Source organism: Heloderma suspectum, chromosome 5 (assembly GCF_057233095.1).
Source record: "Heloderma suspectum isolate Gila_16-S chromosome 5, 16-S_ref, whole genome shotgun sequence".
Lineage (NCBI taxonomy): Eukaryota > Metazoa > Chordata > Lepidosauria > Squamata > Helodermatidae > Heloderma > Heloderma suspectum.
The window spans coordinates 143,238,856-143,253,994 of record NC_139462.1 but is presented as its reverse complement, the minus strand read 5'-3'; the positions used below and the strand labels follow the sequence as shown (position 1 = coordinate 143,253,994).

At 41.5% G+C, this 15,139-nt stretch overlaps 1 protein-coding gene across 3 annotated transcripts in view; it reads right to left on the bottom strand.

Moving 5' to 3' along the window:
* Nucleotides 1–1,714: 1,714 nt before the first annotated feature.
* The window catches only part of SUN3 (Sad1 and UNC84 domain containing 3), a 28,608-nt gene continuing 15,183 nt past the window's right edge, over nucleotides 1,715–15,139 (bottom strand). For 2 of the 3 annotated variants that reach the window (XM_084857707.1, XM_084857708.1), the window contains exons 4-13: nucleotides 13,727–13,817; nucleotides 10,980–11,035; nucleotides 10,201–10,289; nucleotides 7,753–7,781; nucleotides 6,955–7,126; nucleotides 6,394–6,478; nucleotides 5,218–5,333; nucleotides 4,211–4,378; nucleotides 2,180–2,272; nucleotides 1,715–1,937 (exon numbers count right to left, since the gene is read on the bottom strand). In XM_084857707.1, coding sequence (XP_084713833.1) covers nucleotides 1,821–1,937; nucleotides 2,180–2,272; nucleotides 4,211–4,378; nucleotides 5,218–5,333; nucleotides 6,394–6,478; nucleotides 6,955–7,126; nucleotides 7,753–7,781; nucleotides 10,201–10,289; nucleotides 10,980–11,035; nucleotides 13,727–13,817 — 1,016 coding nt within the window. In that variant the 3' untranslated portion in view covers nucleotides 1,715–1,820. The remainder of the gene's footprint in view (nucleotides 1,938–2,179; nucleotides 2,273–4,210; nucleotides 4,379–5,217; nucleotides 5,334–6,393; nucleotides 6,479–6,954; nucleotides 7,127–7,752; nucleotides 7,782–10,200; nucleotides 10,290–10,979; nucleotides 11,036–13,726; nucleotides 13,818–15,139) is intronic. The other variant, XM_084857710.1, reaches the window with a different exon arrangement.

Below are 15,139 nucleotides of genomic sequence, written 5' to 3'. Positions count from 1 at the left end.
TGACAGACATCAACTTGTATGGCTTTAAAAGGGAATTAGACAAACTCATGGAGGATAGGACTAACAATGGCTACTAGTCAAAATGGCAATTTGCTACTTCCAATATTAAGGGCAGTATGCCTCTGCATGCTAGCTGCTGGGAATGTGAGTGGGAGGGTGCTATTTCACTCCTGTCCTGCTTGTGGGCTTCCTACAGGCATTGGGCTGGCCACAGTGCGAACACAATGCTGGACTAGATAGGCCTTTGATCTGATCCAGCGTGTCTATTCTTACTTACCAACTTGAATCAATGGGACAAGTCAGTTAGGACTAACTTTAAGTCCCATTGGTTGCAATAGGTATGACTACATCTGAATCCAACCCATTGGTAAAATATGTAAAGATTCATTCCTCTCAAGTCTAATCACACCCTCTTTATTTGGGTTTCCTCTACTGACTGATGCATTTGGAAATCTCTGTCCTGTCTCTTGACCCTTGCAGCAAATAAAGATGTTGTATTTGATACAAAGGGGTATACTGGAACTTTCTAAATGTTAGCATCTCTTCTTTTTCTAAGGAATGAGCACTTCACACCACTGGGGAAAAACACCCCCCAATTTCAAGGCAGCCAATATTGAGCCAGACAGTAGTCTTGTGGTTTTCCAGACCACACATTTTATGATAATATAGGGAGCTCTCTGAGACAACAGAAACATTTACTCCAAATCCTGGGTCTGTCTTCACTGCTACTTTAATCCTGATTCCCCCAGGTGCTTGGAAACACAACAGCAACAACGACTGGAAGACTAGACTTCAGTATGATAGTCTTGAATTCTTGTATTGCTGCTGGTACGGCACTGATGCTTATAAAACTACAACGGTTGACAGACTGACAGATTGCGAGAAAAATAGCTACTGTAGAAGGGGGAAATGATTTAAACATTTGTATATATTTGTGCTGTAATTCTTTTAAAGATATGCTATTGAATTATTTTAGTCTGTAATTTTATTATTACTTCACCTTTGACAATAAAACATGATGGTATTGTTGGCTTTTGAACAATGCTGTTCTATGCATACTTAGAAGTAAATTGGGTGGGGCTTACTCCTATGTAATTGTTCATAGGACTACAGCCTTGGGCAATAGGTTTTCCCTCAAACTTCAAGTCACATGTAGGCCCTGGAAGCCTTCAGTGCAGCCTATGTGGGTGCCCAAGTCACTGCCCCCCATTTTTTGGGGGTGGCACACCTGTTTGGTGGGTGGATGCTGCACAGAGATGGTAATACCCACAAGCCATTCTTACTATCACAATAATGTTTCTCTTAGCCAACCAAATAGCTGCATAATGGGCTGCGAGCAGCATGATTTACATGGGGTGGATGGCATGCAGGGAGGGGAGGGTTATCTCTTCCATGAATGTACGTATGCTTTTGTATGTGTATGCGTGTGTGTGTGTGCGTATGTGAGAGAGTGTGAGAGGGGGATGCCAGTCCTGGCCACATCCACTGCCACCTCTGGCCATGGCTACATGGAGCCCTTGGGGGAAAAAGGATGCCCACTCCTGCTTTGCAACTCAAAGCTCTCCTACTTGATATACTTTTCACCTTTCATGCTGTTCCTTCCCAAATCATTCATCGGTAGCATCTAGTTTACAATTCTGTGGGTGGCACCAATGCTAGTTCCTACCCAGTAATGAAAGTGAATAAAACAATTTTCCAGAAGCTCTTTGTTGTTGCTGCAGTATATTTCTTTTTTAATTGAAGCAGAAGCACAGCAAATTCACACTAGTTTAGTGCTGTGCTGCTGTGACTGCTTCTACACCAGCAGGGTTCATTTACACCTAGATGTACTGTAGATCTCCGTGTACCCTGAAGCGATAAATGCAAGTGTAGTTTGGGTGGCCCCAGTTGTTTAGCACTTTCAGTTTCACATGGCTCATATATTCAGAAGACTCATTCTGAAAGAGAAAGATTTCTTTTAATTCTTGCCCTTACCTAATTGGTGTGATTAAATGCAATTATTCATTATGTTTTCCCTATGATCATCACATATCCAGCCTTCTGATTTTGCCTTGAAATCATAAGGATTATAAACATACATCACATTGTTAGCACGTGGGTCAGTAGCATTAATTACCCTTCTGGCCAGCAATAACACTTCCTAAAATTGCATAGCAGTTTCCCATCATGCTCAACATACCTTCAGTCGGAATGTTTGGATTAAATCTCCTTCAGTGTCATAAACAAACTGGCCTAAGAAAGTTCCCTGCTCCTCCTTTTCCTCTTTTAGTCCCTTTGGGGGAGAAAGGGCACATCATCAACAGTCAAGATATAGGCAGTGGTGTAGTGGTAAATTTGGAAATGCAGGACCTCATTGTGACAGTCTCCAAGGGCATTCCCAAAATTTCAGGCAGCTGTATCAATCCATATCAACAAACCAGTTCTAGGAGTTTTCATCTCCACCAGGGGCACATCTTTGGTAAAGTGAATAGGTCTTAATTGCCCATTCCAGACCAAGTCATCCCAAATACTTTGCATTCCAGCATGGAACAATACATTGTTGCTTGGAAAATACATTCCCCCCATAGCTACAGTGAGGATCCCAGCTAAGCTTAGAGGGAACAGGAATTCTGAGGGTGGTGGCAGATGACATCAGAATCCCTGCTAATGAAAAAGTGCCAGAGCTGCATCCCTGTGAGCCCTGCCTCCACAACTGCATATAGGTGAGTTAAAAAACAACACAATATGGTATTGTACAGTGTTTCTCATATTAAAAATGATAGCAAGCAGAATAACGACAAAGATTGTATCTATTTAGCATTGGGAATTTGATCAAATCATACCTAGTCAAATAATAGTTGAGTATTTTTAAAGCAATGTTATGGGAAAAACACATTATGCATTAGTTATTTATTAACTTAATCATCATTTGATAGTTACTGCTACGTACAAAAAAACTGACAGTTATTGTGAAACAATGACATTAATTTAAAACAATTATAATGGATTATTACATACGGATTCCACCCTTCAAGGATATCAGGGCAGTACACATAGTTTCACTTTTCCACATTTTATCCTCACATCAACCCTGTGAGGTAGATTAGGCTGAGTGACTAACCCAACATTACCTAATGAGCTACATGGCCGAGTGAAGATTAGAATCTGAGTCTCCCTTCTAATAATGCAACACTCTGCCCATTAAGCAGTGGTCTTTGCCCCTGATGACTGCTAGTTTGGAGATGCTTGCAATTATCTCAAGTAGCCAGTGGGAGATGCTTTGCTATGCTGTTAGATTTGCCCCTGACTGCTAGAGGGCTAGGGGCAAGCTGCCCTCACTAACAAATGACACCATACTGAAATAGAAAGTAAGTTTCCATTTACACAGTACCTTTCTTGGAATAATTGACAATAGTTGACTGTGGTCAAGTAACAGACAGCTGATGATATTTGCCTGATCAATTGACAAGCATTCCAACCCTTCATCAGTTCTGTCGAGTCCAAGTCAGAGTGGATACACAGATCTGCAAAACATCTTGCAAACTGGTCACAGCCAACCTTGGAGAGAGCTTCCCTCCGGGAGGGGCTGCTTTATCCTTTCATTGCCTCAAAATGTTCTGTGCTTAAGTATAAACTGTCTGGGTCCTTTTAGAATAGATGTTTAAGTCCCCTCTAATAAAAGGGAGCAAAATCCTTTTTTATAGGACTGATCTTCTGGGATGCTAGGACTTAACACAGGAATATTACCTCTCCATAGCCTGTACTTTTCTCCCAACAAGATCCGTAGGCCCTATGCTTGGATCAAAGCTTTCAAGTACTTTTATAAGGTGGTCAGATACACATCTCCTACTGTTAACACCTGCCTTGCCATTTCCCACTACCAATATTTAATGAATCAAATTGGTTAATGGCTTCTCTAATAATTTCAGTTTTGCCTCCCTGTTCCTCTGAAAGATGTCACAGAATAGTATAAAGTATAGACCATTTCGTGGGTTAACAGCAAAGCTCAGGATCCCTGAACTGTGGCCTTGTGCAAAACACCTCTCTTGTATGTAGTGTGGGTTTATAGCAAAATTTAGAGACTATTTCAGGTGATTTCTTATGTTATCACAAGGTTGCTATGCTGAATTTTAGAACTTAACTCCTTTCCTAAAAAATAAGTTGGAGGTAACAGTTCTTTCATATTTTGCTTCCCTTAAATCCTATATGAAAACTGGAATAAGATGCTCACATAAATGGCAAAATCTTTGGGAGCACTGGAGATCTCTCCTGTGGGGGAGACTTTCTTAGATATATGCTCTATTGTAACAGCTCTTGGAATAACTTCCTTGGCTAGCCTGACAACAGCTTCACCTTGATTTCCAGGGAAAGGCCAGCACTCTCCAGGGTGGTAATTAGGCTGCAAGAGAACACAAAGGAATTTTGAATGGTGTAGGCATTCTATTGCTAAGCTTATAGGTGCCATAACTCTTAGGATGCAATCCTATGCATATTTAGACAAAAAAAATTCCCTGGCTGGGGAATGGTGGGAATTGTAGGTTCTTTCTGTCTAAACATGCATAGGACTGCGACCTTAATTATCAATTTTGTCCCCTTTAGTATAGTTTGTAATTATTGATTTATATTACATTAACTGAAAGTTTAGCTATAATATTATAAACCACACCCATTTTAATTTTTTTTAATTGAAACACTTTTAAATGTTTTTAACAAAAACTTGATAAGGCTTCAACAAATATACAAAAAACAACCAAACCAAAAAGCCTAATGGTAGCTTAATAATTAAATTATGAGAGAAAACACCCAACCATTACTTTTATTTTCCCCAGTCTTTTACTTGGCTTCATTCCCATCAGCTTCATCTTACATCTCCCTTTACCTTGCTGTTCCCTACTGTCTCACTCCTGATCTGTTCTCTGCATGTCTATAACATGGCTAAGACCACCATGCTGATGTATTGTAGTTTGAACACTAAAAGGCACCCTGAGCCCTAGAAAAGTTATGACCCCATCAGGCAGGAGGAAATTCTCCAAGCAATTCCCAAATTCTAAAAATAATAAAAACAGGAAGCATTCCCTAGGATTTACGGTTGCTTTGGCCTGATAGGCATAAAGCAATGATGAAGGTTTAGGTAGCAAAGACTAAAAAAGAATAAAATGATGGCACAGTGGAAAAAACAATGTAGAAAGGAAATCTCAGAAGAAAAAACATGAAGACTTTCTTTAGGTTTATTTCTACCTGAAGAATTACATCTGGAGACTTCACAAAAGGAAGCATAATGAATGACATCCAGAAGTATTTTCCTCCATCATGGCGGTAGCTTCTAGTGGTTCTGGACTGAACAATGCTGGCACCTAAAATTAAATAGCTATACAATAATACTTCTCATATTTTTTAAAAATTATGTTCTCTGTAAAACACATCTCAGGCATGCAACAGTAGTACTGTTTGTCTCAAAGCCTATCCTGAGAATATAGGCTCTTTCAAAATGTATGCACAACAATTAGTGGAACAAGTTCCACTAATTGGATGAGAATTGTAACTTCAGGGTATGGGAGGGTGGCCCCTTTTTCTTGCTTATATAGATGAGTTGCAATTGCTGTCCCCACCAAGGGCAATACTGAAGATATGACCTGGGGAATAAGGCCAGCAATCTACAACTTAGAACAATGTATCCAGGCCGTTGAAGGTCACAGGGCAGTCTAGGCCCACTGGTTTCCTCAGTGCCTTCCTTTAGAGATAAGACTGAACAACATTGGCTACCTTGCAACGTTAGGTGCACCTAAATGACATGAAATCACTGGATTAGATCCATGCCACTCTGACATCTGATTTGGGTACAGTATTGTGACTGAGGTCATGGTTGACATGTATACTGGAAGATCAAATGTGAAAATTGCTCACCATTTCATTATACTTTTCAACAGCCTTTGATACACTTGATCATAGCACTGGTGATAAGGCTGAAGAAATGGAAATAATTAATGGGCTCCAGCTCATCCTGGCCACTCAACTTTGCAGTCCTGGGTTACTCCTGCATCCCATTGTTTTGGGAAGTGGCTAGGAATGCTTTTCATCGTTTATCCAGCAGGAAAGCTGCCTTTTCTACCAGATTCAGACCTAGATACAGGTACTCATATCTTAGGGCTTGACTACTGGAACGTGCAAACATGGAGCTGCCTTTGAAGATTGTTTAGAGGCTGCAGCTGGTATACAACCTGCATCATGACAAGGATGGCCACCAGGAGCATTGCACTGGCTACCTGAAGTTTTTAGATGTTTGTTCTGACTTCTGAAAAGCTCAAAACCTTACATATCTTACTATTAAGATTGACAGCACTGTACTATGTTTGAACAGTAAGAATTTCCAAAGTACCATGTATACGTTTCGTTCATAACAACTGCCATTTATACCTGCTGATTTGAGGGCATAATCAGGCATTTGAACATCATCTTCATCCAGCTTTTCCATTAATTTTTTTAGTATCTTTTCAACACTCTGTCAGAGGACGAGACGTAAATAGTTTACAATTCAGCCATCATTCCACCTATAACTATGTATAAAGTAAGGAAATGTCAAAAACACAGGAACTTACAACCAAAAGAACCATCTTGAATTGTGGTTGCAATTTTCTGGAAATCCTGCACTATGTTAATTCATTTGGGCCATGGGCAGTTAACCTGCACCTTGAGTGCCACAAGTGGCACAGGCAGCACAGTGTTGAGGTGTACCTAGACAGGAGCAGAAAGGCCCATGTCTCTGGCTATGGCATAGAATCAGCTGTACGCCCCTGCCTGCCCCCCCCCCCCCCCCCGGCCATCGCCTGTTGTGAACTGTAGTATGTGCCAGAGTGGCACTGTGTCAGGATTGGACTTTTGTCACAGTTGCCAAGTAGGTTGGTCAGCAATGATTTAGTGTAATAGAGAAGTTACATGAATATGATATCTGACTACAAAATCTTTATTCCAGCTTACCCATCTTGTAATGCCTTTGCTGGTATATCCTTCTAATACTTCAATGACAGCATTATGGCTGACGGCCTTCATACCCAGTCTCAGACCACGAAGCTGCGATTGTAACTTATTCACCTGCTCCTTCAGAGGTGCAATTTCAAGCACTTTTCTTTCCAGAAGGTGATTAGCCTTCCTAGGGGAAAATAATGGAGGAGTGATACCAAGTGCTGCTCCTGCAGTACTGTTACGTCCCTATTGGTGTGCAATTAATTCTAAGAAGCCACTTCATCCATAGAGGACCAAGTGACTTCTGAGGGGCTCTGGAGCAGATAATTACAACACCAAAAGCTCTTCTTCAGAAGTTGGCACTCATTCCATTGTCAGTGAGGATAAAGATGGAGGGCAGAGTCTAGGAAAGCATAATCAATGGTCGCATTAGCCACAGTAATGGTTTCATTTTCTAGCCACTCTTGCCTCATATCTCCAAAGCCAGGTGGGCAGAGCACTGCAACAAACTAGGATTAATGTAGGATAGTGGCTTCAGATGTAAGAATAAACCACAGTTAATACAAAGTGAGATACATAAGCCAACTTCAAACCATGGTTTCAGACTGTGTTTTGTTGACAGCAATCAAACCATAGTTGGTTGGCTGGTGTGGGTTCAGACATACGGACAAACCATAGGTAAGTTAAACAAACCATGGTTTAGCTGTATTTCATTTGAACATGGCCAATGAGTCAAAATTTTGTTTCACGAGGGGAAATGGAGTAGAGGCATTTGTCAAGTATTTACATAAAATATTTTAAACATATTCTTACATTAGGGACCTCAGATCTTTTGTTTCACCCTATTCAGGAAGGAAAAAAACAAGTTTAATTAGAAACTCAAGCACACATCATACAGATCATTCTACAAAAACAAGCAAGTAAAATAATAGGAAGAAAGCTCATTGCATCAAAGCAGCAATCCTATGCCCACTGAGAGTGGTCTGAGACCAGCTATTGTTGAAGTTAAGTGCAGGTGGATCTGATCAGTCTCTTGGGGGGGCATGGAAAGATAAGCAGCTCTGACTGGGAGAAGAACTGTTTGGGAGTTACATTGCATTACATGGCACATAAGGCAGCCACCTTGCTGAAGCTAAGCAGGTTTGGGTCTGGTCAGTGCTTGGAGGGGAGGCCACCTGGGAACCACACGTAGCCACCTTGAGTTCCATGATGGAAGAAAGGTGGGATATAAATGTAATAAATAAAATAAATGAATACATTAGATCCAGGATCTGCCTTCTATTGACAAAGGGATTCCACTCACAGAAAGTGCCACTGCCTGATTTTCAGGGGTCCTCCCTGCCCCAGCTTCACAGCTCAGCCCATTCAGAAGGATCCTCTGTGTAGCACTTTCAAGGGTTCGGAGGAACTGCCATTGGGAGCATAGGGCAGAGAAGTCTGCATCTATTCACCAAGTTGCACAAGCCTAAATCTGGATCCAATCCATTGAACTTACTGGAACTTACATCCAAGTAAATATGCTTAGATTGTGCTGCACTCCTCATTAACCCCATGCTTCTAAAAACTTCAGATAGAAGGTTCTACAGCCACTGACATCAAAGGTAAAGCACTCAGTGACTTTCTGTTCCAAGATCAGATCCAAGCAGCTCATGGCAAAAAAACATACACACCAGGTCAAGATTTGAATTGTGTGAATGGCTATTTAAAGGTATGGCTGGAGGATGCGGGGGGGGGGGGAGCATACACCTGCTATTTAGTTTTTTTTTTAAGTCATCCACAATATTGCTAATTGCATGAATGGCCTCTGGCCTAGTTTAGCCCTCAGGAATAGTCACCATTATCTTCAGCCATTTTACCAAGACATTTTCCCAAAGGTCAGAATTAAATAGCGTTTTAGGAGGCTCTGTGGCTTACAAAACAAAAACCTGCCTTTTACTGGGGGCCATCTACATGGCACCACTTTCACCCTTCACTCCGTCACAACTGAGCAGCATTGCAGCTGTGAATTAGCTTCTACTGTGGTACACATGCGATTTACTGTGGACTTACCCAACAGGAAAATTTGCTGTGCCCTTTTTTGCCATTATATTTTAATGTGTGGCTGCGCAGGCACGTGAGCGTGGGGGTGTGACACTTCGGGTTCTAGTGGCTGTTTTGTGTTTTTTAGGGGTTCTGTTCTGTCTGTCTGTTCCTTGTTAGGTAAAATATGGGTGATCTGCTCCTTCATTACCATGCCAACTGTTTGGCAGTTCTCCAGCCTGAGATTCTCACGATGGTTCGCACTCGCCAAGGCACGAGAGGTACACGCCTACCCATCAGTACAAAATGGTGGCTGGAGCGAAGTTGGTCCTGGACCTTCTGCTCCCCTGAGACCCCCCAACCCTTGGCCACTGACTCCAAAGCAGCCATTACGAAGTTATGAAACTGCAAAGGTGTGCGAAGTGTGGTTGAATAAATGAAAACGCCTCTCCATGCCTCTGAAACTGCACAGCAGCAAAGGAACCAGGGGAGTGAAGGGGCATCAGAGTGATGCAAGCACTAGGCATGCCTACAACATGCCCACCACAAAATACGAAGTCGGTTTGGGGAAGGGACTGATAGCTCTCAACCATGGGAAACCCGCAGCAAACCAGAAATATTGCAGCAAAACACCTCTTTGGAAATCTGCATTTTCTAGGGGGAAACCACAGATGACTGTGAAGTGGCAATTGTGTTGTATGTCCTGAAGGACCTTGAATTGTTGCCACCCTGGAATAAATGGCTCGTGTAGATGGGGCCTTGCAGAGGGTTCTTGCCAGTGCAAACCTGATCACAAAATCAGCACAAGCTCCACTGAATGCTTACAAAGGTAAGGTGCTACAAGAAAGTGACTTTCCAAAATTAGTAAAACTAGAAATAATTACTGTAAGTTTGCCATCTTTTTTACCAGCCCTGCTCCTGTACCTTTAATAACAGGCTGATATACAAAAACAAAGCTGTTGAATCCCAGCCTGGCATGAATATATAGTGATGGGGAAGGGCTTCACTGCTGTAATTTCTGCATTCCAGGCAAGTGTACAAACACATGCACGATAAAGAAAAGGCAATCCTACTTTGAATACAATAGTAGTAAGATATTCTACTTGATACCTCCAAGGACTGCACTCATTCTGGATGCAGAATGAAATGCAACAGTTCATAAGCATATTAAGTATACAATTCCTGACATTTTGGTAAGGGAGGCTGCTGAATAATTAAACTCAATAATAATTTAAAAATCACCTGGATGAGATCACAAAGGGAGAAGTCTTTCCATTCTTCACCAAATAGCTGAAACACATTTCCATCAAACAGTCCCACATAGACAGCACCTAGTGGAAATTAAAACCCCTCATATTTAAAACTGTTGATAATTCTGTTCCTCCCCAGCAGTTTAACCCTTGGCATAGTATCTCAGACATGTCATTAACAGAATGTTCCCACATCATCCTAAATTGCTTTATCTGCTCCTTTTCTTTCACAGGCACAAGTTGTTTGGAGTGACCTCTCATAATGAAGGGCCCAAGCAAAACACTTAGAGCTGATGCAGACATATAACTCAGGCTCCCGCTTAACAGTTATTAGGAAATCAGAAGCCACTCAAGAATACATGCTGCTTCCCTGCAGCCTTGCTCTTCAATTCACAAAATTCCCCTCTCCTGCCTGAATATCAGTTAAGGGTGCAATCCTATGCATGTACAGACAGAAAAAAAGCCTGACGTTTAAAGTCAGATGGCAAGAATGCTCTATATCCCTGAACACAGTTCTATATTACTGTATTTGCAAGGAATTAAGGCTGCAATTCAAAACACACTTACTAGTGAGTGAATCCTACTGCACACAGTGAGATTTACTTCTGAGTAGAAAGGCATAGGTTTGTGTTGTAAGTTCTGCTGACTTCAATGCAGCTTATGTCCATGTAAATATGCTTAGGACAAGGCAAGCTGTAATGCACCATAGTTATGGTGAAACCTTTATTAAAGAGCTTCATTGTATTCTTAGCCCTATAGAAAGAAGCTCACCAAAAAGCAATGAGAACAGGGTCACCCAAAACGTGATTTTCTGAGCACAGCTCCCACTGAGAAACAGCAAAGAGAAAGAATGTAATGTTAGAATTAATCTTAAAAGACTTTGAACCAACAGCGTACTTAGATACTCAGAAAGCTGACAGTATTGGTTCTGCTACCAACTTGATACTCTGATGACTGATATACATCAGTCTGGTTTTAGTTTAATTAATAGAATTAAATCTAGCTTGGCTGTACATAGGGTTGCCACATTGCAACCTGGAGATGGTGCCTGTACCTTTAAAATACTGGCTCCTTGTCTCTATGAAGATCTGTACTGCCACTGTACCACCACCACCCTGCCACTGCCAAGCATCAATCAAGAGGTAGAGTAATCCATAGATAAGATGGTAGAAGACAGTTTCCCTGTTTTGAACTCTGTGTGTTTCTAGAAGTATCTAATAGCCTGCAAAAGTACAAGTGTCATCTGTTTGTGTTCCTGTATAAGCCACTGTTTACTGAAGAACCAGGCTTTGTTGATTCTTTGGTCAGTCTCTATGAATAAATGCCATCTATTTAACTGTTGTTCTTCTACAAATACTTTGTCTAACTTTTGAGAGGCTATAATGTATCTGTGTAGGTCTGAGGCCTAGTGCTGCTACTGTGTTGAAGGCCTGTTTTAGTAGTAGCTCCTTGGTGACATTCCGATGGTGTGGGGGAAGGGTGACAGAGAGAGAATATCTTGGAATATTTATAGATGGATCCTGGATCAAGTAAATTCCATTTTGATCTGCTGAGGATTCTAGCTAGGTGGAAAACAGCAGTTAGGAAATGACAGTTAAGGAGTGGACAGTTAGGGATTCAAGGAGCTGAATTAGTCTGTGGGTAGTCAGAGAGGGAGGTCTGCTGGTTGGGAGTGTTGTAGAAGCTGAGGAGAAAGTGAGTAGTCAAGGCCTGAATATTAAGCTATTCCCTCTCTGTGGGATAACCATAACGAAGGGCCCGAACTGGCTGGTGAAGATCAGGAGTGGGGAGCAGGTGGCTGTGTTATGCCAGGAAGTTGCCCTAAGATCTTGCCAGAAGAAAGTTACACAAGCAGGTATTAAAACCCAGATAAACTGTCCAAGCGCAATGAATATGAACCTGAGCACACTCTGGGAGAGTGCTCAGGACAGGAAGGCCTGGCGTGCTATGGTCCATGGGGTCACGAAGAGTCGGACACGACTGAACAACAACAACAACAAACTGTCCAAGCAGCCAGAAATACAACAGGAGGAGCTTTGGGAGTCAAAGGAAGACTGTACCCAAGAGCTGGACCTGGCTGTGAGTGTATTTGGCTGGGATGGAGGTTTAGGGAATTTGGCCTAAGGTAAGAGTCACTAAGGCTGCAGTCTATGCATGTTTAGCCAGAGAAAAGGCCTACAACTCCCAGCATGCCTAGTTGGGGCATGCTGGGAACTGTAGACCTTTTCTCTGGCTAAACATGCATAGGATTACACCTTAAGAGGCTCGTATTAGCAACAGTGTCTCTTAAGAAGTGTCAGTAAGCATTATTTTGAAAAGCCCAAACTAAATATTAGTATTCCCTTATGTACGAAATATCCCTTCAATAAATTAACTTGTTTAATACTTAATCTTGTCTCTAGTGTTGGTTCCCATCTCACATTTAAGGCTCTTATAGCAAGCTACTAGGAGGTTTTAAAGTATTCTAAGGGCACAATCCTATGGATGTTTAGACAGAAAAAAGTCCTACAATTCCCAGCATTCCCCAGCCAGCCATGCATAGGATTGTGCCCTAAAATAATTGGTGGTAGTGGAAAAGGGTCAGCCTGTGTGGCAGAGAGTTCCTTAGGCTCAGAAATATATGCATTTTCTAAAAATAAGAAACCCCACAGATGGGATTGCCCAATGAAGGAGCAGTTTTTCCATAGGTGGTGGCAGCGTGGGAGAGAAAATCCCCCATAGTCTTCCTTTGCACTGGTACAATTATGCAGCTCCAGTATTGATCCCTTGCAAGGGACTTAAATGGCACAGCTGCAATACTGCAGCTGCTAGGGCCACCATCTACTGCAAGGCTTTGCAGAAAGACTTGTGGTGGCACAAGGAAATGAATTAGTGGGCAACAAAGGGGGTTTCCCTCCCAATGCAAACAACAGCTCCCCCCCATTGGGGCTGCACTAAGGGCAAAGGAATAACCCCCTCCCATCCATATCATAGTCCTGATTTGGATTGGGGTCTCATGCAGCTTCTATTTAAAAGAGAAAAAAAACCATGCAAGAGCTAATCATGTGATAAACGTTACATTTAGATTGGCCCTAAACTGCACCATAGGATCAGTCTGCTAGTCCAGTGCTTCTCAAACCTGGTGGGTCCCAATGTGTTCTTGGGTGGGTCACACAAAGTGGGGTTTCTTTTTTAATTTCCAGGGGCCTTTTTTCATTTATTGGGCTGGCAGCGTAACGTTATTGTTGTGAGGCCCCTTTAAAAGACAGCCTCCCTCTGTATATGCCATGTTTAACTTCTATTCAGATACATGCTGCCTGTTATATACCTATATTAACATTAAAATGAAATATAAAATATGAACATTTTTGGTGTTAATGACTGATGTGTGATATTCTTGTATTTCCTGTTGTAGAGGGGGAAAGTATGGCCCCAAAAGGTGGAGTTCGTTTACATGTGATCCACCACTTCAAAATGTTTAAAAAGATCTGTGTTAGTTTATTTTCCAGTTCTTTCTTAAGATTCTTGATTGTATTTACCTTGATAAATGGCAGTAGACTTTTTTCACTAAGCAAAATGGAGTTATTATGCTTAGCACTATCAAATTACAGATGAGCTTGATGATACTTCCTGGAAAATACACACAACATTATAAGAGAATATTGCACATGATTAGAATAAATTTACAAGACATATGTTACACAGTTTTGTGTTGTTGTTTACATTTGGTCACATTTATTCAGTGGATAAAGTTAATTTGTTAGACCAGAACTGCTGGCAATCTTCCCAGGAACATTGGAAAAAAAGTATTGAAATCAATGAAACTCAAATGTGCTTCGCTTTGACTGGATCACACCGTAAATTACTGATATACTAGCAACAATTTCTGAAACATATTTTGTAATTTGGCAAAAAAATATATTAAAAAAATTCTGATAGGGGAAATCTATAGTTGGAGCCAAGCATGGGAATTTTCCCTGTAGCTGATATTTATTATCCCAATAATTCAATGGAATCTACTGCCTTATAAATGCCTTAGGCTGCAATCTTATACCCGCTTACCTGGGAATAAACCCCACTGAACTCAATGGGACTTATTTCTAAGTAGACATATATAGGATTGCACAGCTGTACAGCTTGATCCTACACACATTTAGGATCCCTCCCTCCCTAGGGGACTCCGCCATGCCCCCACTTTAATGAGCTTCCGCCGTGCATTAAAAACGTGGTTGTTCAGGCAGGCATTTGGGGTGGGTTAGGGTATTTTAGAAAATGTTTTTATTGTAGAATTTTATTGTTTTAAACTGTTTTATTATATATTTTGTACATCGCCCAGAGTGGCTGGGTGACCAGCCAGATGGGCGATTAATAAATTTAATAAATAAACATTTACTCGGAAGTTGGGCCCAATGAGTTCAGTAAGACTTCACCCCAATTAAGTATGCATAGGAGTACAGCCTTGGAAATAAAGAAAATGCTAAAATTTTAGAGGGAGTTTCTTCATCGTATATACAAGGTTGGAGTTGCTTCTGGGGACCAATGTGCCTGTTGACACCTCCCTTGGAACTCACCAAGCTCCCCGTCCCCTTCTAATTTAAAAATATAGTTAAGATTTTTTTTTAATTAAAAAAAGTTTTAAATGGGAGGCTGGCATGCAGCTCAGGGGAGAGATGCTGTTCCATCAAGGGTGAGCTACTCCACCTGCTCCCCCCACCCCGACATTACAAGCAAGGCTGAAGCTGCAACTTGGGAGACATTGCTTCAGGAAAGAGAGGCTGTTCCAACCATGGCCACCCCCACCCCCACCCCCACTGCTGTTCCATCACTCTGCTTGGGAAAACTTATAAGGAGTCGAGAGTTATTTCAGCTCTCTGTTGGCATTTTTGCGGATGTGTTTTGCTTTTGGACAGGAAGGTGTGTTCGGGCTTCAGGGTTGTTGTAGTAGTTTTATG